The sequence below is a fragment of the Palaemon carinicauda genome, chromosome 2, assembly GCF_036898095.1.
Source record: "Palaemon carinicauda isolate YSFRI2023 chromosome 2, ASM3689809v2, whole genome shotgun sequence".
Classification (NCBI taxonomy): domain Eukaryota; kingdom Metazoa; phylum Arthropoda; class Malacostraca; order Decapoda; family Palaemonidae; genus Palaemon; species Palaemon carinicauda.
The window spans coordinates 161450777-161476984 of record NC_090726.1 but is presented as its reverse complement, the minus strand read 5'-3'; the positions used below and the strand labels follow the sequence as shown (position 1 = coordinate 161476984).

The window sequence follows — 26208 nt, the reverse complement described above, 5'->3', positions numbered from 1 at the left end:
TTAAAATCTTTGTCATTATTTTTTCTTCTTGTAAAATTATTATTAATACAGTAGTCTTTCTTTGAAATTACATGACAATATTGCTTATCATCATGATCTGGTAACATATAAAGGGCTATTTTTTTTCTTTCAGTATTTTGTAATTAAGGAGCTTTTAAGAATTGACATAGAAAGTTTAGTCATATAAACTATTGTATGATATCATTTCAAAGTTTACTCCCGGATAAAGTATATAGCATTGTAAATTATTTTATTGGGGTTGTCAGTATACAGTAGTGAATGAGTGGAATTTTTTGACTGGTGACAAATGATTTGGTTGTTCATCTCAGGACCTTGAAATTTTTTTTTTTTTTTTTTTTTTTTTTTTTTTTTTTTTTTTTATGTTAAGAAAAGTTACTGGTGATTCTTAATCTGATTCTCTTACTTGAGGAAGGTGTAGAGACTGTAATCTGCTGGTACTCATTAACAGGGGTACAGTTTCATTCAACCTTAAACCTTATATTTTTTATCTTTATACATATATATACTGCATTTCTTCTTTTATGGCCTAAAGAATGTGGTTGCAACAAATACCTCTTAATATCTTTTGTTGCAATTAAGATGTCGTATATGTTTCTTTTGCCTGTTGACCTGAAAGTCAAAATGAGCGGACTTATGAATTCTAACATGTACGAAAGAATCGAATCTAGTCACTTTCAAGGTCCACCAATTGGCACTATATGTTTTATCCCAAATATCACTGACAGGCTCACCAGTTGAAGTGTCCCAGTATTTTCAGTTGTCATCCCCTATGTCTTTGAATGACCTGAACTGTGATTTTATTTTGGAAAATATTTGGCAGTTGTTATGGGTATTTCATTGCTATGAAAGGTTAGATATACAGTACAGTATAGCACTACAGTGAGTTTTCATATTGTACATATATAATGCTTAACCAAAGTACTGTAATGGCATTAGAAGTTTAACCCTTTTATCGCCAAAGGACGTACTGGTACGTTTCACAAAAGCCATCCCTTTACCCCCATGGACGTACCGGTACGTCCTTGTAAAAAAATGATATAAAAGTTTTTTTTCATATTTTTGATAATTTTTTGAGAAAAATCAGGCATTTTCCAAGAGAATGAGACCAACCTGACCTCTCTATGACAAAAATTAAGGCTGTTAGAGCAATTTAAAAAAAAATATACTGCAAAATATGCTGGGAAAAAAATAACCCCTGGGGGTTAAGGGTTGGAAATTTCCAAATAGCCTGGGGGTAAAAGGGTTAACACTGGCATTGCATCATACTGATCAGTAATTGAAATTGAAGTGTCACTACTAACACTTACAACCAACATCACCTCTTGTCATGAGATTCCATTGAAGTACAGCCGGGCATACATGGACAGACTTGCTTGGTAGTGACAACAAAAGAAATATTGCTACTAACAACTGTGCACTGAGTTTTGTTTGGGTGTAAGTTGATGCCCGATAATTTGATGCATACTTGTAGTGCTTGATTTTAGTTACATCTTCATTCAAAGATTCAGTAACCACAGATCTACAGTTGTAAAGTAGGGTTAGTGTAGAGAAGCATTATCTGCATAAACAAGAAGCTAGTTTTCAAGGCCAACCCACATATCATGTAGCACAAAAAGTAATGGACCAGAAACTATCATGATGAACACCAAGAGACTACATTTCTGTAGTTGCTGTGGTGATCATCTACAACTATTCCTTGCCATCTTTTAGATAAAAATTCGATAATAACACAGTACAGTACTAAGAAATGATCTACCAAATGCCGTCTGTTTAATTTAAAAAAACAAGATCCTCATCATGATGAACACGGTAAAATAAAGCACTGAGGTCAAGACCGATCATACAGGATTTCCATACACTGAATTTTAGAAGATGAGAATTTTATATGAAAAGCTTAAATTTGTGTTTCAAGAACTTTTATTACATGCTACCCACACTGTCCCTTTAAATTAACCCTTTGAATCTCATAAGGCATATTCTACCTAGTGATTTTCTATCCTTAATTATTTACATGATTTATTCCTACAGGGATACAAACTTTGGAGTCATTTATATTGGGTTACTACGATCGGTCAATCAAAATTTGATTGATTGCGTGATGCTTCGTGCTGGGTAAACGTAGTGCATGCGCAAGTAGCAAGTGGGAGGTTGTTTACAGCATCTCCCCACAACACTGCTGATTGCAAAGTTGTTCTCTCACTCCCTCTCTACGATGGAGCCTTTTGCATTCATCTCACCTACCCTTTTAGTGTTTAACACTCTTGACTTGTGTTTTATCCTTAATTCATGGTCGTTTGAGTGTCTACTCATTAACTGTAAGATACGAGCGAGTGCTTATGTCCAGTAATCTCATTATTTATGTCTGCCCAGGATGGGATAGCAACTCTTGTGGCATCCTTATGAGCTGGGCAGACATGGACATACACCCTCTGCGTCCCTCTTGCCTAGACAAGAGATGTTCAAAAGAATCTTCTTGTAATTATTGTAGGGATCGGTCTCCCTCCAAATGGGAGAGTTATGCTTCTCGTTGTAGGAAGCTTAAAGAGATTTCTACATTCCTAAGTCTCCTCCCAATGGGATTTAGAGATGAATATCTTTCTAGGCAGCGAGAACCTCCCTTCAATATTACATGTTGAAAGTTATCGTAAGCCTTATCTTCAGGCGACACACATTCAAGAAAATGTCGATTATGCACAACGAGATCTGGAGAAGCCATGTCCCAGCTTATCATACAGGATGATAAGTGAACAGGCATGTTCTATGAGATGATCCCGTTGAAGGGAACCTAGAGTTGAGAAAGCTTTTCCCCTAGGTCAAGAGGTAATAGTGTTGAACAAAGGAAGTATACATTTCCCAACACATTCTCAGGAACCAAGTTTGCCTTATGACAAGGGGATCCCTTAGCTGAGGTTTCCTTTACAGTCTTAAGCATATAGAAGCATATAATAGGGATGGCCAGACCGCATCAGAGACCTGCATCGAAGATGAAACAGGGACTTTTCATGTAACAAGCTTTGTGCTTGTAATGCACCAAATGTGGAAGAAGTACATCCTGAAAATGAACATGATGAACAGGAAAGTAGCTTCACCAGGCTTACTCCGACCCCCTTATCTTGCCGTATTGTGCTTACGAATGAAGAAAGGGGGGACGTTTGAGACAGACAAGGCTTTCCCTATAACCTTGGTAGCTGGGTTAATGCTAAACCAACGAAGGCCACCGCTGTGAGCGATAGTACCGACCCAGCAGAAGTTAATCCTCTTGGAACTTTCAGGTCAGTGTCAGAATTGTCCAAGCTATAAGGGTTAGGAACCTTATTTTTCCCTTAGGAAACATGACAAAGTCTACCCTAGAGAAATTTGTTACTAAAGGAAAACCAGAAGACAGGATTCATTCAGAAGTACCGAATCCTAAACTCAATTATGTTCCAAAACTCTCGAAACAAACGCAAGAGATGCTAAACCTATTTAACAGGCAAGTTTTAGCATCGGAGAATTCTCTTTAAGCCAACAGGTCTTCGGGGTTACCACTGCTGGCCCTGTTTGAGCAAAGAGATTTATATGCCCCCTCAGGGGCTTTACAAGAGAACTTGGCTTACCCACGTGCTCGAGGTGGGGTCCCTAGCAACGCTTCCCCTGAGGACATATCGGCTCTTATGACTCTCTCAACATCAAAAGAGACGGTGCTCCCGGATACATTGTATCAAAGCGGTCAATCATTCTCCAACAACGTGGTTTTAGAGACTGGTATAGATGGGTATTGTGGAACGCTAAGTTTGCGGCAAGTCCATCCAGATCATAAGCTCAAGGGGACGTCCCTAGCGATGCTGCCCCAGAGAATGCAAAGGTTCTGATACAGTATTGTTATTCTTGGAGAGAAAAGATGTCCCCAACTATTTTCTTCTGAGTGGTTACGTTAAACGTGGTTCAGCTACAGTCGGTTATGTAAAACGTTGATAATACTTAGCATCCAGCCAATGTGCCGTTTTTTTCTGTTCTGTTGTGTGTTTGAACATTCGCGCTTTGATGGAGCAATCATGCAGGGGGAGGAAGTGGCCTGGTGGTAACGTACATCAGTATAGCACCTCTGTATCAACATGAGGTTGACCCCTTTTAGACCTCTACCCCCTTGTAGAGGCCAACAGTTTTCCTAATCACCTACCTACCCGGATTTATATGCTGGCCAGAGGAATAATGTGTTCTCTTTGATAGGAGTTGGAAGAAGAAGGTGAACATATATTGCTCTCCTTCCAAGATGGCAGCAAGACCACACATATTTCTTCGTCTCCAGGCTCGTTTTCTGTATTCATCTCCCTTTACATCGCTGGTAGGAGGATCGTGTATGGTCGTTAGCCCTCCACACACCTGCGTGTAGGGTACAAGGTAAGTAGATCTGGGAGGCTCTGTAAGAGGCGGGGCCCTCTCATTGTTCTCCGGTGGCCCCGTCCATGTCTTGGACACGCGAGGAGATACTGTAGTGGTTAGCGGAATGGTGCCGGGTGTAGCAAGTGCACTGCGTGTTCAAGATGCTGATGTCACTCCAGCTACACTACATTTAATAGGTTTTGGTTCCAAAAAAAAAGTAAAATAATGTGAACACTGGGCACCACCCCTTTTTTTTTCAGTTCTTGGCAAGGGGACCCAACAGGTTACAGTACATTTGTAATTACTGTATGCACTAAGAATCTCTGGTAAGATTTCTACTTGAACACATACATACATACATACATATACCAAGGCAATTCCCCCAATATTGGGGGGTAGCCGACATCAAACAAATGAAACAAAAAAGGGGACCTCTCCTCTACATTCCTCCCAGCCTGACAAGGGACTCAACTGAGTTTGGCTGGTACTGGTAGGGTGCCACAGCCCACTCTCCCCCGTTATTCACCAGAGATGAAGCTTCATAACGCTGAATCCCCTACTGCTGCTACCTCCGCTGTCATCCAAGGTACTGGAGGAATCAGCAGCGCCTACTGGAACTGCGTCACAATCACAATCGCTCGCTATTCATTCTTATTTCTAGCACGCTCTCTTACCTCTCTCACATCTATCCTCCTATTACCCAGAGTTTTCTTCACTCCATCCATCCACCCAAACCTTGGCCTTCCTCTTGTACTTCTCATCATCTCTTGCATTCATCACTTTCTTTAGCAGACAGCCATTTTCCTTTCTCCCAACATGGCCAAACCACCTCAACACATTCATATCCACTTTAGCTGCTAACTCATTTCTTACACCCGTTCTCACCCTCACTACTTCGTTCCTAAACCTATCTACTCAAGAGGGACTTCATCTCAAACACATTCAATTTCTGTCTCTCCGTCACTTTCATTCCCCACAACTCCGATCCATACATCACAGTTGGTACAATCACTTTCTCATACAGAACTCTCTCTACATTCATGCCCAACCCTCTATTTTTTACTACTCCCTTAACTGCCCCCAACACTTTGCATCCTTCATTCACTCTCTGACGTACATCTGCTTCCACTCCACTATTTGCTGCAACAACAGACTCCAAGTACTTAAACTGATTCACCTCCTCAAATAACTCTCCATGACATTCAACCTCGCACCACCTTCCCTTCTCGTACATCTCGTAACCTTACTCTTACGCACATTAACTCTCTGTCACTAATCAACCAAGCTTCTCTTCTGCATCTGCAACCAGTACAGTATCATCTGCAAACAACAACTGAATTACCTCCCATTCATGGTCATTCTCGTCTACCAGTTTCAATTGACAAGACCACTACTGAAGCTGAGGAAAATGATAGTTGTTCCGTAACTGGAATGCAAACCTATGCTATTTACTAGGGGTTATTACTTTTAGCGAAGCAGAAAGGACGAGCCATTAAAATTTAGTGAAGGTTAACTACCCATTCCGCTAGTTAGCGGGGATAGGGGGTTAGCTTGCTAACGCTCTCGCTCACACACCGGTGATTTAGCTCTCTTTGCTTTTGGCTCGGATGGTGTACGGTCGTTGCTGTTCTTCATCCCTCGTCTATTTGGACTGCCATTTAATGCTTTTGTTTGTGCTTTTTCTTTCATTATTGTGTGTGTTGACTTCTGCGACCATGCGTACTTGTCCTGGACTCAAAGGCCAGCCCTGCGGAACGTTCATGTCAGCCTTGGACACCGATCGCCACATCCTTTGTCCCACCTGCAGAGGTCAACGGTGTGATAGTGGTAACAGATGTACAGTAGACTCCCCGGGGTACGGCGTCCCAAGCTTACGTTTTATTCACGTTACGGTGTGGAATACGATGTTTTTTCTTCCCCTCTTTACGAAATTTTCCCCACCTTATGGCATCGAATTTGAAAATTCAAACTTGGCGGTTTTTACGCGTACGACTGTGCGAGTCACTCGCCTACCACCACTCTCATACGTCACTGCATACTTCACTAAGAAGCTGGTCGGTGTCAGTGTCACTAAGATGCCAATACACTATTGGCCGAAATCCCTCCCACAATGCCTGAGAGAGAGATGCTGCCTCTCTCTCTCTCTTTGTTAATCGCTCGCTCAGTTCAGAATCTCGTGTGCATTTGGTAAAGACTTGTTCTCGTGTGAGTGCTTGCGATATCGTATTTTTTGTCCATTTTACTGCTTAATTCCAACTTTAATTCGTTAGCCATGGGTCCCAAGATTGCTTGTGATGTCGAGGACGGGGGGAGACTGAAGAAAAAGTTCTAAAAAAAAAAAATCATGAAAAAAGAATTAAAAAGACAAAAATGATAAAAAAAGGCATTTTTAATTTTAATTGTTTAATAGTAAGAATAAATTTATTATTAAGTGTACATAACATAATTAGCATTGATACGTTTTTATATCTGCCGTCTTGTCCCCCCTCTGCCTCCACCCACTACCAGCTCGTCACGTCACTCCATAGGTAAATGAGATTTCATTTTTCCTTTTCACTACAGTATATAATTTTTATTTATAATGTTATTTAATTATGTACTGTACAGTACATGTATATTATATATAAGTATACTGTAGTACAATGCTTACTATACTATTTTGTTACTAATTTTTAATATGTATATAAAATTTTGATGTTTTAACCTGGGGTTTTGCACGCATTAGCTATTCTATTATCCGCCATACAACATTTTCACCTTACGATATCAACTCCGGAACGGATTAATGTCATATGGCGGGTGTCTACTGTAGTAAGTGTCAGGAGTGGTCTGCCTCTCAGTGGGAAAGGTTTGGGCGATGGCAGAAGTTAAAGCGGGGCATTTCTCCTTCGAAGGTTTCTTCAAAAGGGGAAAAACCCAAGACTTCTTCCGCTTCCCGACCTTCCTCCTTAGCTTCTGCTCGTTCAGTCTCTTCCGGGAGACTGTCGAGTAGTAGCGCAGCGCCTTTAATTTACGGCCAACCCCGGTCCTCAAGAAATGGTGTTGCTTCTCCTAGCGAAGCAGCCCCACCTCTCCCCCCAGGTGAGGCCTTGTCTCTTTCTCCTTTCGTACGGGTGTGGTCTTCCTTGGGGCTTCCGTGTCCGCCCTCCAAGTACTCTTTTTTTTGTGCCTTATCATCCATGGTGCTTGTGCACAGCTGTCATCGACTTTGGAAGTAGGTCCTCTGTGGTGTGTCGACGTTGTAGTGTCTAAGGTGCGTTCTGTGGTCGCTGCTGACGCCCCCGCACCTTCAGACTCCAACTCTTGCTGCCGACTCTGTTCCCCCCCCTCCCTTCCAGGCCATCCTTCGAGGGGGGAACTTAGTCTTTCTTCGGTTTCTCCTGCAAGTGTTTGTCCTCCTCGGGGGAGTTCACTCATAGAGACTCCTCTGCGGAGGACTGCTGCTTCTAAAGGTCAGCTTGCTGATCCACTGGCCACCAGAGAGCATCTTCGACGCAGAGCTTTCCCTCCACTTCGTCTTAGAGATGGCCCGTCACTTTCGGTGAAAAGGCGCCTCTTCGTCTCTTCAGCCTCATTCTTGCAGCCGTCTTCTGGCCCTCGACCTTTGCCTGTTCCTGGACCTTCTCCTGATGACGCTGCAGCTAGTCCTCAGACTTTGGTCCTGTACTGTGGATGTTCATCCTTCCAAAGGGCACATCCCGATTCTAGTTCAACCTTCACGCTGACCTGCCTTCAACGTTCCTGTCACCTATTCATCGTCTGCCTGTTTATGCGGCACCACCTAAACGTTTAGCTGCGCGCTAACGTTCTCCAGCGCGCCAGTGCAACAGCGCTCACCAACATCTCGTCAGTGCCCTCCAGGACAGCAACGCTCTCCAGAGCGTAATCACTCTCCAGCGCTTCAGTGCGCTTCGGTGTTTTAGCACTTGCCTACTCGTCAGCGCATTCCAGTGCCCCAGCGATTCTCCGACTGTGGATCTCTTCACAACGCTCCTGTTGTACTGTTCCCCAGTCCCAGACCCCAAGGCTCTCTGGCAAGATGCATTCCAACAGGGGTGGGACAACAGCGATGTTTATGCCTTTCCCCCGTTCTGTCTGATGAGGAGGGTACTCAACAAGGCTAGAACATTGGTCAACCTCTCAATGACTCTCATAGCTCCGCTATGGCATCATGCTGAATGGTTCCCAGACTTTCTGCACCTCCTGACGGAGTCTCCAAGAGAACTCCCTCGACGATAAGATCTACTCAAACAACCACATGCCATCTTCCACAAAGCTGTAGCTTTGCTACAACTTCACGCCTGGAGACTACACAGCATCTCCTCACTCAGAGAGGATTTTCGCAGCAATTTACAAGCAGGATGTCTTTATACCTGCGGAAATCATCAGTAGCAGTCTATTAGGCAAAGTGGAACGTCTTCTGTGGTTGGTGTTGTGGAAGGGGTATCTCTCCTCTCGATGCCACTATTTCAGCAACAGCGGAGTTCCTTGTGCATTTGCGTGAAGAAATACGCCTTTCAGTCTCGGCGATTAAGCCTAGCCCTTAGACTCAACAGAATGGATATTTCCTCATCGCTAGAACTTTCCTTACTCATACGGAGTTACGAACTTACTTTTCCTCAGTCTGGAGTGAGACCTCTCCCATGGAATGTACTTCGAGTTCTCAGGTCACTAAAGAGACCTCCCTATGAACCATTACGCCAGGCAACGGATCGCCACCTCACATGGAAGACGGTGTTCCTACTAGCTTTAGCTTCAGTCAAGGTAGTTAGTGAACTTCATGGTCTCTCATACGACATTGACCATTCAAGGGGATGGGGAGAGGTAACGTTCGGCTTCGCCCGAGTTTGTAGCCTAGACTCTGAATCTGGGAGTAGCGGAGCCCCAATTCAACTCCTTCTGGATTTTGAGTTTCTGCTCTGTAACTGATGACCCTGATTATCTCTTACTCTGCCAAATGAGGAGTTTGAGGCTGTACCTCAAGAGAACAGCTACAGCCCGTCCCCGTGTGTTTGCACTTTTCGTCAGTAGAGGGAGGAACAAGAGGAGGGTCACTAAGAATACCATCTCTACCTGGATTCACAAGGTCATAGACCATGCCCTGAATCTGAACCCTCCTCCTTCGCGTCACCCGAGAGCCCCCGATGTCAGGGGCGTAGCTACGTCCCTACCCTTCAAAAGAAACTTCTCTGTGACGCAGGTTCTACAGGCTGGGGTGTGGTAATGTCAAAATACGTTCACATCCCACTACCTACAAGACATGACCCACAGGAGGCTCGACATGTTCTTTATCGGCCCTGTGGTGGCTGCACAACAGCAGGTATAATACCTCAAGCTCATTATTGGACAAGTAGCAGAAGGTAGGGCACTGTTACCCAGTTTTAGTCTGCGTGAATGAAAATGTTTGACTGGCTCTTATTCTTTTCTTCATCGTCCCCTCTCTTGGGAAAGCAGCATCCTGAGTTTTCTGCATAAGTTGACCTCAAACCACTGCAGGTAAACCTTGCTCTCTTGTGTTCCTAGTATTAAGCTAATACTGTTGCGTCCCCATACCCTTTCGAGGTGGTATGGGGAAAGTCCTGGTTACAACAGTTTTCCTACAAAGACTCGGAATAACTTTTACCTGGACAGTCACACTTCTAAACATCCCAACGCAAACCTTGCGTAGTAAGATTTAGCGAGGTGCAGGGATTCCTTATTTTTGGTACAAACCTATTCAAAATATTTCATTGACAGAATAAATGACAAACTAGGAGATAATTTGTATTTTTCCTAGCGATACAATCCTCTAGCTATTTAGACAAACTTACCCGCCAGCCCTATCCCCCTTGAAGTCCTACCTCCAAGCAAAGTGAGCTAAATCATCGGTATGGGAGTGGGAGTGGTAGCAAGCTACTCCCCTAACCCCGCTAACTAGCGGAGTGGGTAGTTAATCCTTGCTAAATTTTAATGGCTTGTCCTTTCAGCTTCGCTAAAAATAATAAACCCCAATAAATACTGTAGCTAAATGTTTGTATCGTTTGGAAAAATACAAATTATCTCCAAATTTGTCATGTTACATGAGGAAAACAAAATACAAGACTAAAGAAATATTTATTACATGAAAGAGATAAACTTATGTCCTATGATTAGAAAAAAAAAAAATTAAGGGTGGAAAATGCATATACAAAAGATATTGCAGGATTTTACTAGATTTTCCAGTAATTTCATAAACATAAGTACAACTATCACATTCATTTATATGTATAGATGAGATGAGTTCTTCAGTCTCATACAAAAGAGCAGATTAGTCACGAGGCAATGAACTCTTAAGCTTATAGTAGCAGATTGCCAACACTACAGCAGCACAAAAGAAGTTTTCTGTTGAGAAAACATCAGCAGTACAGTATAATTGTTTGTATCAGCATCCTAAAGACACTTAGCTTATTTTTTAACCACCAAATACTTTTTTTTTTTTTCAATGGCCAAGCCTGCTCAAAAAGATATATTTTACAGGTTGCAGTGATTTGATGACTATTATTCATATCAGTATACCCCTTATGAAAAGGTCTGTATAATATAAAAGCTAGCACCTCAGTAAAATTCATTGCATCATCTTCCACACTGTTATCCCTACATTAAAGGGTCGGTTGCCTGATGCGCCCTCTCCAGTGCCTTTGATCAAAGGTATCCTCTTCCACCAAACCTCTTATCTCCATATCATCCTTCCCCTTATCTAGCTGTCTAATTCTCTACCTCCTTCTCAATCTACTCCCCCTGATAGGTTCCTCCCAAGCCCTCCTCACTTCCTCCCCACCATCAAAGCCTTAACACGTGCTCTCACCATCTCAGTCATAATACTCCTATCTTCTCAGTAAATTTTTATTACACCTAGCATTCTTATCTCTTTATTTCACAATTTTTCAAACAGTGGTATTGTCATATTCCACTTTAGCATTCTCATCTTTGTTCTCTCAAGCTTTGCTTCCTCTTTTCATTTTAAAGCCCAAATTTCTGATCCATACATTAACACTGGCATTGCATCATACGGATCAGTAATTGAAATTGAAGTGTCACTACTAACACTTACAACCAACATCACCTCTTGTCATGTGATTCCATTGAAGTACAGCCGGGCATACATGGACAGACTTGCTTGGTAGTGACAATAAAAAAAATATTGCTTTGTGGCTTTCTCACAATTGGCCTCTCACTCTGAATTCTTGCTTTGCAGTCTCCAATGTGAGAGAAATCTGGCCGTACAATTTCAGTGACGATATTCAGTATCATTTGAGTGACGTCCATATACCAAGGCACTTCCCCTAATTTTGGGGGGTAGCAGACATCAACAAAAGAAACTCTCCTTGTTGCTGTCTCACAGGATGTAGATACAGGAGAGGGGGTTCCCAGATATAATTTTTTGTAGCTTTAATATTTTATTCCTACTCTGTTTATACCGGAAATAAAGAGATAAGGTGTTGTGAGACAAGGTAGATTGATGAGCATCAAATAAATATCATTATATAATAGTGTATATCAAACATTGATTAGAATGTTTGAAATTAAAAAAAACTAAAGTTGATTTGTATTTTCCCAAACTTCTCTATATGAAAGTACTTGTATAAGGCTGAGGTAGTAGGTCAGGGCACCAGCCACCCATTAAGATACTACTGCTAGAGAGTTATTGGATCCTTTGACGGCCAGACAGTATTATATTGGATCCCTCTCAAGTTACAGCTAATTTTTTCTTTGCCTACACATACACTGAATAGTCTGGCCTATTCTTTACACATTCTCGTCTTTCCTCATACACCTAACAGCACAGAGATTACCAAACACTTCTTCTTCAATCTAGGGGCCAAGTACTGTAGTATAATTGTTCAGTGGCTACTTTCCTCTTGGTAAGGGTAGTAGAGATACTTTAGCTATGGTAAGCAGCTCTTCTAGGAGGACACTCTAAAATCAAACCATTGTTCTCTTGTCTTGGGTAGTGTCATTGCCTCTGGGTTAGAGTTCTCTTGCTTGAAGGTACACTGAGGCACAATATTCTATCTTATATTTTTTTTTTTTACTTTTTTTTTCTTCCTGTTTTTTGAAATGGTACACATTGAGCAGGCTTAATAGAAAGGCCATGGATACCTGGTGGTTTATCAAGAGGTTGTCTTTTCCTTATCTGATTCTTTTACTTTTCAAATCCATCCATACTGTCCTCCCTTCAGTTGAAGTGGCTATCCTGGAGGGTATTTAGCCTTGCATGGTGTATCGGCTCCTCCATGTTGACCAGTTTTTCCGACTTTTTTTTTTCTATAGTCTATGGGTTTGATCAATCACTTTATTTATATTACTGTACATATTGTTCTTGTTATCATTATTGTTAATTTGGTTTTTAAGTATGGTGTATCTTTTTTCAATATTAAACTTAGCCGGTGATCATATAAGCTGTCAGCTCTGCTGCCCGACAGAAAAACCTAAGGACAAAATACGCTAGCGATCGCTATACAGGTGGGGGTGTACATCAACTGCGCCATCTGTCGAGCAGGTACTCAAGTACTCCATGTCAACACAGAACCAATTTTCTCTCTGTCGTGCCACTGGCAAGACCTACTAAATACGCTGTTACTAACTGGATTTGTTTTCACAACTATTTGGTGAAGTACACTATTCTAGTTTTGAGCTTTCGCTATGCAGGGGTTTTATCTTCATCTCAAAACTTGAACTCGTTTTGGATAGATTTAATTATGGTGACAAAGAGAGTATGGACTCTCTTTCACTTTTAAATGGCCGACCCTTCCCTTAGACGGAAGTGTGTTTAGGTTTTTAGTAATTTTACTTAACACGTTATAGATCTATATATTTTATATCTCTCCGCCTTTATTAGGCCTCTTCGATTAACTTTCCATTTATTATAAACATATAAAAATAAATTTTTATGTTTTGTTTATATGCGACCTTTCCTGATAGTAGGCGGTCCTAACTTGGAACCGAAGTTAATCAACGTTGAGCCCGTTATATCGTATTTAGCCTTTAAGGAATTTAAAACTTTTTAAATTTAATGTTTTATGAAAGAATTTCTTTGATAGTCTTCGTACTGTTTTCAAAGATGAACTAACGTTTAGTTTTTTTAGACTACGCAGTTGTTGACGTTCAGGACGTTCAACATGCGCTCTATCGTTACGATAGAGAGAGAGTGTATCACGGTTTCACTTTGCAGTAAGAGTAAATCGATTCTGACGTTTCGTTCATTCTTTCTTAACTTAAATGGTTTAAATTCTAAATTAAAGGAACTTTTTATTTGGAAAACCTTTCAGTTTTTTTTTTTTCCTTTAGCCAAATAACATGTTTTTTTGACGATATATAATTGGGCTCTTCTCTCAGGTGCGAAATCAAGAGAGAAAGAGAGAGAGAGATAGAGACGGAGGGAGAGAGAGGAGAAAAAACGTTCCGTTCAAGCGGGTAACGTTGTTCTCGTGTTACTCTCCTCCCTAGTCGCTGTACGGGGAAGAAGGTAAAACGTTTCTAGGGTTTTATTCTTGTCCCCAGGCTATGTGCGGTGAGAGTTTGTAAACGTAGTTTATTTGAACTAGTGTTTAGTCTCTTTCCCAGCCACTGAATTCTTTATCTTTATATATGTTTTCTGTTTTTGCTAGTATTAATGAGCTGCATTATACGACTGTTTTCGCAATTACTACCTTTTAATGAAGGGTAGAATTGCGTGTTTCAGGTAGAAATCAGTAAAAGTTTCGATTTCAGCGAAATAACTGCAAAACAGAAAATCGAAGTGATAAAGTGTTATGCGCAAAGTGTTACAGTGTTGCGTCCGAGGGTTCGTCTGTTCGTGCCTGTCGTTCACCTAGTCCGGGACCTCTTGCAAGCTCCCAAGCCCAGGGGAGAAGTAATGTCGAACGACTTATGGGTTCGTCAAGCCTTGATCAACGAACAGACGTTTCCCTCCGTGGTTTCGGGCGTATCTACCCAAGATCGCCCCACCCACACAAAGACGAGAGAGCCCATTTACTTCTCGTCTGCGGAAGAGCTTTCTCGTAAGAAACCATGGACCAAGGTCTCGCAGCTTATTAAGCGCAAGTCGGTCCCTTCCGCGCAAGTCCAACGGCCCAGTTGTAGCCACTGGGTCAGTTCGGACTCGCTGCAGTCTTCCGACGACTGCTCACCTCCTAAGAGAGGCAAAGCGGTACCGCAACAGGCAGTAACACCGTCTGTTGCCGCACCTGCTACTGTAGACCCTAAGTGGTCTTTGCTGCAGACCATGCAGACACAGTTAACATCTTTTGTCGAGCCTTTGAAGTTTTGCTGTTCTATTATGTCACACATAACAAGGCTTCCAGGGATGGTAAATGGTTCCGCCTCAGTCGCTAACCCCGTCTGTTGCCACACCTGCTCCCGTAGACCCTAATGGGCTTTGCTGCAAGACATGCAGTCCAAGCTTGTGTCCTTGATAGAGGACTTAAATGCGGAGAAGAACCTTCTGGCCAACAACCTTCCAACCGGTTGGTTGTGCGCCCTGTTGACGCTGAGGTATCCTACTCGCGTCTGCCAGTTGAGGTGGTTCCTCCACCGATGCGACCCAGTGTGGGTTGCCAGTCGCACGTTGACGTTAAGCGACGCTCGGAGGTGGTTGTTGACGTTCAGTGTGTCACTAGGAAGACGTTCAACAACCAGCAGAGGTGACTTGTTGTGACGCAGTGTGTCAACCTCAGCAACCCGGTAGGGTGTTGACTGCACAACCCAGACAGTCTAGACAGTTCGGGTTGACGCTGTACTTCCTCGCGCACCCATGGTTGTTGACAGTTCACAGACTGTGCAGCAGTGCCATGATATTGCGTCCGGCTCCGTCACGCATCCACCAGTGCGACCGGATTCAGCGAGTCAGACGTTGCCCACTCCGTTGCCGTTTCCTCATCAGATTCGGATGAGGAACCCTCTGATGAGGACGTTGCTGAACAAGACGATCAACCCTCAGCCCTGCTATCCATCCAGAAGATGCTGAAGAAGGAACGCTGCCCAGTCAGGCTGTGGATGAGTCTGGTAGGGACACTGTCATCCGTGGATCAATTTGTGTCACTAGGAAGACTACATCTCCGTCCTCTTCTATACCATCTAGCTTTTCACTGGAAAAAGGACAAGACGCTAGAAGCGGTCTCGATCCCGGTTTCCGGAAAGATAAAGTCTTGTCTGACTTGGTGAAAGGACTATATCAACCTTTGAGAGGGTCTTCCCCTAACTGTTCAGACTCCCAACCACGTTCTCTTCTCGGACGCATCGGACGTAGGCTGGGGTGCGACATTAGACGGTAGGGAATGCTCGGGATTATGGAACTCGAATCAAAGGACAATGCATTTCAACTGCAAGGAGCTACTGGCAGTACGTCTGACCTGGAAAAGCTTCAGGTCTCTCCTTCAAGGCAAAGTGGTGGAGGTGAACTCGGACAACACCACGGCTTTGGCGTACATCTCCAAGCAAGGAGGGACCTACTCTCTGACATTGTACGAGATCGCAAGGGACCTCGTCACCTGGTCAAAAGGTCTAGACATTTCACTAGTTACGAGGTTCATCCAAGGCAACTTGAATGTCATGGCAGATTGTCTCAGTCGGAAGGGACAAATAATTCCAACAGAATGGACCCTCCACAAGGATGTATGCAAGAGACTTTGGGCCACCTGGGGCGAGCCAACCATAGATATCTTCGCAACCTCGATGACCAAGAGGCTCCCAATATTTTGCTCACCAATCCCGGACCCAGCAGCAGTTCATATAGATGCCTTTCTACTAGATTGGTCACATCTAGATCTATATGCATTCCCTCCGTTCAAGATTGTCAACAAGGTACTGCAGAAGTTCGCCTCTCACGAAGGGACAAGGTTGACGCTAGTTGCTTCCCTCTGGCCCGCGGGAGAATGGCTCACCGAGGTACTTCGATGGCTAGTAGACGTTCCCAGAACACTTCCCCTAAGGGTGGACCTTCTACGTCAGCCACGTGTAAAGAAGGTACACCAAGGCCTCCACGCTCTTCGTCTGACTGCCTTCAGACTATCGAAAGACTCTCGAGAGCTAGAGGCTTTTCGAAGGAGGCAGCCAGAGCGATTGCTAGAGCAAGGAGAACATCCACCCTTAGAGTCTACCAATCGAAGTGGGAAATCTTCCGAAACTGGTGCAAGTCAGTATCCGTATCCTCGACCAGTACCTCTGTAACTCGAATAGCTGACTTTCTCTTATATCTGAGGAAAGAACGATCTCTTTCAGCTCCCACTATCAAGGGTTACAGAAGCATGTTGGCATCAGTCTTCCATCACAGAGGCTTAGATCTTTCCAACAATAAAGATCTACAGGACCTCCTTAAGTCTTTTGAGACCACGAAGGAGCGTCGTTTGGTTACACCTGGTTGGAATTTAGACGTGGTACTAAGATTCCTTATGTCAGACAGGTTTGAACCGCTACAATCAGCCTCCCTGAAAGATCTCACCTTAAAGACTCTTTTCCTGATATGCTTAGCCACAGCTAAAAGAGTCAGTGAGATTCATGCCTTCAGCAAGAACATCGGATTCTCATCCGAAATGGCTGCATGTTCTACAACTTGGTTTTCTAGCCAAACACGAGCTGCCTTCTCGGCCTTGACCAATATCGTTCGATATTCCAAACTTATCGTATGGTTGGAAATGAACTAAAAAGAGTCTTATGTCCTGTAAGAGCTCTTAAGTTCTATTTAAAACCTTTACGAGGCCCGTCTGAAGCTTTATGGTGTTCAGTTAAGAATCCATCTTTGCCTATGTCAAAGAATGCTTTATCCTATTTTATCAGACCGTTAATACGAGAAGCTCATTCCCATCTGAATGAGGAAGACCAAGCTTTGCTGAAGGTAAGGACACACGAAGTTAGAGCTGTCGCAACTTCCGTGGCCTTTAAACAAAATAGATCTCTGCAAAGTATAATCGACGCAACCTATTGGAAAAGCAAATCAGTGTTCGCGTCTTTTTATCTTAAGAATGTCCAGTCTCTTTACAAGAACTGCTACACTCTGGGACCATTCGTAGCAACGAGTGCAGTAGTGGGTGAGGGCTCAACCACTACAATTCCCTAATTCCATAACCTTTTTAATCTTTCTCTTGAAATGTTTTATTATTGTTTTTGGGTTGTCCGGAAGGCTAAGAAGCCTTTCGCATCCTACTTGATTTGGCGGGTGGTCAAAGTCATTTCTTGAGAAGCGCCTAGATTAGAGGTTTTGATGAGGTCCTTTAGTATGGGTTGCAACCCTTCATACTTCAGCTCCTAGGAGTCGCTCAGCATCCTATGAGGATCGCGAGGCTCAGTAAGGAAGACGTACTTAAAAAGGCAGAGTAATTGTTCAAGTCGACTTCCTTACCAGGTACTTATTTATTTTATGTTTGTTATTTTGAATAACTGCTAAAATGAAATACAAAATACTTAGCTCATAATAATGTCAACATGTAATGCTGGTCTCTACCCACCCCCCTGGGTGTGAATCAGCTTATATGATCACCGGCTAAGTTTAATATTGAAAAATGTTATTTTTATTAATAAAATAAATTTTTGAATATACTTACCCGGTGATCATATATTAAAGGACCCTCCCTTCCTCCCCAATAGAGACCCAGTGGGCCGAGGAGAAAATTGGTTCTGTGTTGACATGGAGTACTTGAGTACCTGCTCGACAGATGGCGCAGTTGATGTACACCCCCACCTGTATAGCGATCGCTGGCGTATTTTGTCCTTAGGTTTTTCTGTCGGGCAGCAGAGCTGACAGCTTATATGATCACCGGGTAAGTATATTCAAAAATGTATTTTATTAATAAAAATAACATTTTGCGCAAGTTAGCGAGTAGAGGAGCTTTTAGGACTTTTTGGAGAATTAGTAATGTTACTCCACTATGTAAATGTGTTTCTGGTAGCTCAAGTCCAACTGATTACCGCCCAATTTCCATAACTCCCATACTATCTAAAGTTTTTAAACGTCTTCTGGCAAAATGTCCTAATACAGTAGGTATGCTGATATTAATAATAATAAAGTAATGTGGTTCTCGTTTGGCCTCAAAGGCTTCCCTATATCAGAGTTGTTTGTGGACCTCATCGGGGCTACAGAACCAGATGAGGAAACCACCCCGTTAAAGGACCCTCGCTGAAGAGCAGGGAACAAGAGCCGAGACCTTTTCCTTCCTCTCCCAATCCTACTTCTTTGGGGTTTTTACTGGATGTGCCCTGGGCTAGGTCTTCTAGGAAGGATAGAAAGAAGTCTTTGTTGCCATCTGTGAAGAAGAGGAAAGCAGGAGATGCTTATATCCCAGGTCGTTTTCCACTTCGGGTAGGAGAGGACATATGATCTGGGTTTCTCAGAGGAACCTGTTTGGCTGCGAGGTCACAAGAGGAGGATAGTGTATCAGGCTAGGCCACCTCACACTTTCCCAATAAGATTACAGAACAACGGGCCAGAGAGCTGGAAAAGGAACACTGCCATTCCTTGTCCTGACTTATGTACTTTTAGGATTTCTCCTTTTCTGAGAGGAAAGTAAGCAAGTCTCCCACTGCCCATCTCCTGTTATGAAGAACCACACTCCAAAGAAACACATCAGATTTCATGCATTAGGTGAGCGGGGCCCTAGGCACTTCACGAGGGCATTTCTTCTTGCGTTGGGAGGCAAGAAGAAGCAACAAAATGATGTGGGTCCCAGTACCCCTGCCAGACACTGGACTGAATGTAAGCGCCCCTCAACCTCTGCATGCAGCAAATCACATATTAGGAGGGATGATGACCGACAACTACGTAAGAGGAATCCTACCTCATGTGGGTGCGAGGTACCCCCCCCCCCACCCGTCAACCTTGTGAAGAGCCTGTACCAAGATCAAGCAGGGAGAGACTGATCTCCTCAGAAGACTTCTAAACTACAGTAGGCGCGAACCCTCAGAGAGGAGCGTTCAGCGAGGGATTGCTTGGTGTGTCTTATAGTCAGCCCTTCCCCGAGTATCAGAAGAACCACCTCACCATCAGTATGTCAAGTCCAGGTTTGAAAGAGAGAAATTGAACAGGAGAGAGAAGAGCTCCCAGCAAGAAGAGAGGGCCTATGCTCAAACCTCCCCTGTTCTCTTGAGAAAACACAGGGAGACCAGGTGCAGCTGGTCCCCTTCTATCAGGGCAACCTTCTCAAAAAGTCTTCTGCAATCAGTACCCTCTAACCTAGGTCCCTCTCTTCAGGTTTTCAGTGAGCACCTTTCCCATGCGTATGTGTGAGGAGTGCCCATTGTCCCCGGTCACCACGAGATGAAGGCCCCCTAGTAATGTCAAAATCATCTCTTGGTCCCTCATGTACGAACATGATCTTACATGATTGAGAAAAATAAGTTTATGATCTCCGCCACATTCACAATCATCGAAATAGCACGATTGTCGACGGACATCTCCACACACATGAAGAGACAACACAAACACACCAGTCTCCACATGCTACATTCCAGTTTTCATGCGGTTCTAAACACTGTCACTGCTTGAGTAGTCTTGGTGTGACCAGTCATTTGCGCTCGGTCCTCATGTCTTGCCCACCTGAGGGACAAAGACATCTCTGACCGAACACTCTCCACTTACGTATGGGAGTGACTGTAGTACTGTACAGTCTTGCCCGGTATGCGAGGCGAGAGCTTACGTATCAGCAACATTCCATTGCCTGAGAATTCATTTTGGTGCATGGTTCATGTATTCTTGAGTGACTTTCGAGTCACAGAACGCTGGTTTAATTTGTTTTGAGATGTTTCATTTACGAACGATGAGCTTCTCTCTTGCTTTTCCTACCATGTTTCATCGTCACAAGAATATTCCAAGGAGGGTGTTCTCTCCTGGTAAGACGAGTCTCTTTTCACATATTCTTCATGATCTTTGTATCACACAGGAACACCCGTGTGCCGCGATTGGGAAGCATGCAATCACCGGTCCTGATCGAGAAACCTGGCTGTAGTTTGGTAGCATGTGATCGCTGGCTGTGATTGGGGAGTTTGCGATCTTCGACCGATGTTGGAATTAATACTATCAATGGACACTTGATGCTCAGTTTTACTTATCTAGCAAGTGATTTAGCTCTTCGGCCAGATTGCATTTGAATCCGGACAAAGGGTGAACATGTCTTTTCCCCTCATTCCCTCTTATCAGTTACACTTGGTCTTTCACTCACGTAAGAAGAAGCATACCAGGTGAGACTTACGGAGAAAGATTAGTGTATGGGGCATGAAACGCTGTTTTCTCCTCGGGAAGGGTAAGAAGGTTAAACCGTACAAACCTGGTCATTTTAATTTAGCCCAGAAGTATGACTCTTTCCAAAAATCAAAGGATTCCTCCCCTTCTTATAGGTTCGAGAGTAGATGCCAGGAGTGTCCTAATCATAAAGGTTTCTCACTATCAGCTTGGTTAGGGTTTCCCCTATCCTAGCTTTGAGTCTCCTATTTAAAGGCAGTAAAGATCCCCAGATGGTCAGAAGAACATTCAGTGGCTCTATCAGCTCGCTTCATTCCCGGCAAGAGTAATGTGCTCGCGGACAATCTGAGCAGAGCGACTCAGATGGTAGGCTCTGAATGGTCTTTGGATCGTCAGATGGCCAACAAAGTCTTGACTTTGCGGGGTTCCCCGACTGTAGACCTGTTCGCAATATCTCTGAACAGCAAGCTCCCGCTTTACTGTTTTCCAGTCTTGGACCCTCAGGCTCTATGGCAAGATGCATTCCAACAACGGTGGGACAACATCGACGTGTACGCCTTTCCCCCGTTTTGTCTTATGAGAAATCTGCTGAACAAAAGCAGAGCGTCCAAAGATCTATTGATGACCCTTGTAGCTCCGTTATGACATCACACAGGGTGTTTTACAGACCATATGCAACTTCTCATAGATTGACTGAGAGAACTCCCTCCACGACCAGTTTACTCAAACAGCCACACGCGAACATCTTCCACAAGACCGTGCAGTCGCTTCGACTTCATGCGTGGAGACTATCCAGCGTCTCCTCACTCAGAAGGGCTTCTCACGACAAGTTGCGGAGCGAAAGTTGCAGCTTCTGATGTGTTAAGGAATGATACCCGAAAGCCTCAATGGAATAAAAAATGTTGTGAATTATATTGCTGACCATCCTGCAATTTCTTATTTATGTGAGATTTCCAAGAGGGACCCCACTAGTAGACTTGATAACAAACAGATATTGTAGAGAAGCCTGGATCGAGACAAGGAAGTGGGAGACGACTCTAATAAAATACAAAAAAACTAAACTAGAAGTACTGTAATGTTTTTAGAAAAATATCTTTTTTTATGATTTAACACCAAAATTTGTGCATTTTATTGTTATTACAAGCTAAGCTACAACCCTAGTTGGAAAAGCAGGGTGCTATAAGCCCAAGTGCTCCAGCAGCAAAAAAATAGCCCAGTGAGAAAAGGAAATAAGGAAATAGATGAACTACAAGAGAAGTAATGAACAATTAGAACAAGATATTTTAAGAATCGTAACAACATTAAAACATCTTAAATATATAAACTAGAAAAGAAGAGACTTATGTCAGTCTGTTCAACATGAAAACATTTTCTGCAAGTTTGAACTTTTGAAATTCTACCAATTCAACTACCTGATTTAGGAAGATCATTCCACATCTTGATAACTGCAGGAATAACACTTATAGAATGCTGTGTTGTTGAGCCTTGTGATGGAGAAGGCATGGTTATTATGATAAACCTATAAGATAACCTTTACAATAAAGTTCCAAGTTAATAATCACCACCTCCTTTAATTTCCCATGAAACATCTAATCTTGCGGCCAGCAATTTTACAAAGTCATGGGGTGAAGTCACCATCCACCTTGCCTACAAGGAATATTTCACACCCTTCAAACTTGATCCATGAAGGGATTTTTAGATACTTGCATTTAATTTTATGATGATGTATCACCTCTCTTCATACTTTGCCAGGAACAGATTTAGGCTTTCAAAGAAGTTCCCTTGTTCAATCACCAGGACTTTCCAGTGCAATATGAACTTCTTTACAATTAAGAAAAACTTTACCAATAGCATAAATCTGAAACTGTTAAGGTCCAATTGTTAGTATCTGATTATTTTTAAAAGTTTCTTATGAAAATTAGAAGCTTCCATTCCTACAAGGACTAATTATATCACTCATAACTTATGGAATCATTGACAATTTATGTAATTGAAATTCAAAAGGATTTTGTAGAGGTTTAAATTTTCCCAAGCAGAAGCATGTGAGGGATTAGATTAGTGTATATAAGGGAATGTTTTTTTTGTTTTTTTCCATTTATAACTTCAACTTGGGTTTTAAGGAGCCTTATAGTCTGCTATCATACAAAGTACTGTATAGTATTGTATGTAGCTAGATAGAATATTAATCAATGATACACAGATTTTTTCCAGTAAAGAGTAGTATGTTGTTTCAGTATTGTATTGATAAAAAAACACTTTGACATTTCTTTCTTTGTTGAAAAACATCGTTTCTTCCGTAGGTTGCCTAAAAGATCCAAAGTAGAAAAACTACTAGCACCAACCAGATCTCGTGGTCGACCTAAGAAAAGCCAACCAAAGAGAACTCCATGTGATAATAAAGAAAATAGTGATGATGATGATTTTAGTGATACATCTATGAGCACAGAGGACCGAGGCTCTGAAGAGATACTTGTTATAGAAGACAATGATTGCATTTTGGAACTGGACGAGTCATTTTTGAACAAGGATGAAAAACTTTGTAGAAGTTGCAAACATATTGTCCCTGCAAAAGTTTTTGATAAACACATAAAAGAATGTTTTCAAAAGTTCAAATTTCAGAGAAATACCAGAAGTACAATAGAGCCAGTGCCTTCTTGTTCAAATATTCAGGAAAGCAAGTCTAAGGAGAAGAAATTACCAGCTGTCCAGAAAAAAGAAACTTTGCAGATTTTACCTTGTCCCATGTGTCTGAAGGTATGTATTGTTTTGGAGTACTTTTTCTCTATTTGGATGAGGTCTTCAACTAATATAGGAATATTAACCATTTAAATTAGTTCTTTTAACACAATCTCATCAATTTACAAATGTGTAACCAGCAGTCAGGAAAAAGATACCCGGATCCCCTTTTATATTTAGTCCTAAAGAAGACCCTCACCACCTGACGAGGTTAGCACCCTTGTTGGGAGTTTTCCATTCATTTTACGTCCAAGAAGCAAGAAACACATGTTATAACATATCCCAAATTTTTATTCCAACTTATCTTTTAGATTTCAATTTTGTTCACCACAACCTGTCAGTCATAAGTTGCTTCATCTGATGTGAAATGGTGTCCATTCTTTTTGTAAAAAGCAAAGCAAAGTAAAGTAAAGGACTGACCTGATCTGATTGATTCCTTTTGCCTCTTTCCATCACAATTCTGTGAAGTTAACATTTCACGGTCCTCTTACACAGCATTTAATTTTACTAAATTATTAATTGATAATTTTTTTGCCCATATGTTCTTCTTTTTCTCTTTGTGTGTGATATATTGTTAAAAATACTTTATACAAACCTTCCACACTTTATGTGCATTATTATTTCGGTGAAGCTGAAAACCATCTGAAGCTAAAGTTAGAGAGGCTTTAACTACCCACCGCTAATTAGCAAGGATAGCAAGGGGTATGCTTACTTCCCGCTTCCACCAGCACTGGTGACTAACCGTCACTTTTTAATTCGGCTCGGTAAAGTGCAGACATGTCTCACTCTCCCGTCAACTTTAAACTGGCTGACACTAATCTTTTACAACTTTTTCTTTTGCAGGTGTGCTTGCCAATTAGGACGAACCATGCAAGTTTGTCCAGGCTTGGAAGGGTGCCTTTGTGGCACCTTCATGTCTGCTGAGGAGACAGATCCTCACAGTCTCTGTCCTTAGTGCCTGGGTCCCTCGTGCACGTAGGGATCACCTTGTGATGTGTGTATGGAGTTGTCGCCCTCCCAGTTGCTATGATTTAGTAGACAGAGGAAGAAGGCGGCTAAAAGAGACTTCCTCTTCTAAGTCAGCTTGAAAGGGAAGAAGGCTCATCGTCTTTCTCCTCCGACTTGATCTCTCCACTCTGACTGTCCAACTGGCTTCCTCTGGGGAATTGGCAGTAAGGGAGTCCTCCTTTGAGAGTCTCTCACTGACAAAACTGTTCATCTGCTGTGGCCCTTCTTGAGGTTGACGGGTCCTCCGTCAAAGGAGAGGTTACAGGAGGTCCTTCGTTAGGGTGTGCTCTCCCTGACATCCCCCCTGCTCTGGCAGGAGGCTAGGAGCAGTTGAGGACAGGAGCAGTTGAGGACAAGCACTCCTCGGAGTGACTTGTCATAAGACCGTGAGGTCTCAGGAGTGAGTTTCAGCTTCGTTCTGGAGGTTGTGCGGGGTGCTGATTCTCTAGCCAGCTTCTCCCAAATGGAGGAGATGCAAACTGTACAACTGGAAGGCTTGCCTCCAGGTGTTGTTCAGTCTGACCTTTCAAGGAAGGACGATTCAACACTCCCTTCTGAGCAGCAGCTCCCTCATTTGCAAGGCAATTCGCCATTGGGAAAAAGAGATGTTGATCGATCTCGCTTGAGAGAGGAAAGATCCTCCCCCTGAGTGGTCCCCTTAACAGGGTTTCCGCCGAGAGGTCCATTGGAGTACAGCTTTTCGGAGCTGGATGACGAGAATGGGAGGAGGTTACCATCTCCCCCCTCCTCCCTTTGCCATCAAGCCCGCAGGGCACAGTGAAGCACGAAGTGCTTAGCGAGAATCGTGTTCCGCCGCCAAAGGCGGAGAGGGTCCATGCGTCATTGTGTGCCTTTCCTCCCAGCCAGGAGGTTAGGAGAGCTTATCCGCTGGAGGCGAGAAAATATGAGACTCGTTATAAGAGTGAGGCTCCTAAGCGCACTAGTAAGTCATCACACGCAGCTTTCCTCTATCCTAGGGTTGAGGTAAGCGAGAGAGCCAGCTCATCTCGCTACCCACACCCTCGGTAGCTCACCTATGAGATGGTTGAGTGGTTCACCGCTCCCTTCTCTTTCCAAACAACCACCGCCACTCAAACGACCATCAAGACAGCGGGAAAGGAAACAATAGGGTAACTTGTTACCCAAGGATGGTCCCTGGTTTCAGGACCTAGTCAAGGCGCTCAAGTAATTGATGGTGATCTCTAACACCGATCCAGCTGCGACGACGGCAAAGCCCGTTATCCTGTTGGATTCTACGAAGGTGGTCAGCAATGTGACGGACCCTAGCCATCTAGCCTAGCTAGAGTGCCACCACCTCATCCTCCTCCTCCTGCTTCCCAGAAAGCTTTGAGGTATGAGGATCACCTTAAAGCTAAGGTTCCTAAGACCGTGTAATCGAGCTGGGAAAGGGTGGCAGTGACTCAAGTTACGAACACGAGTATAGTTAGGGAACAAAAGATTGCGTCCCCCCTGCATCTACCCTTGCGTAGAATTGTCTCGTGCAGAGCATAAGTAAGCCTCCTATGATCAAGGGACAGGAAGATCCTTCAGCACCAGCGAAGGAGACATCTCTCATGGGTAGTTTCCGATGGTTCAAGACCAACGAAATCAACCAAAGGAAATGAGTCCTCGCTCTTAGATGAATTTGAAAATCGCCCAATGGAGAGGAAAGATGCAAAGACTTTTCCCTAGAAGTGGTGTATCTATGGATGAACATCAGACTCGAGGAACAGTCTTCCATCTTGGCCTCTACTACAAGACCTGGGCATAGTGGTCTTCCCCCAAAAGCCCGTTCAGCTTTCAAGAGAAACCCTATTGACAACCCTCACCCTTCCTGGGCTACTATGGATGGTAGTTCAGGAGAGGAGGAACCACGTGATGTTGATTCGGATGTA

General features: G+C 43.1%; 1 protein-coding gene across 4 annotated transcripts in view; it reads left to right on the top strand.

Annotated features, from left to right (window-relative positions):
• The window catches only part of LOC137628396 (serine-rich adhesin for platelets-like), a 162544-nt gene that overhangs the window by 21379 nt on the left and 114957 nt on the right, over positions 1-26208 (top strand). For all 4 annotated transcript variants that reach the window (XM_068359565.1, XM_068359571.1, XM_068359557.1 and 1 more), the window contains exon 3: positions 22870-23323. In XM_068359565.1, the coding sequence (XP_068215666.1) occupies positions 22870-23323 (454 nt within the window). The remainder of the gene's footprint in view (positions 1-22869; positions 23324-26208) is intronic.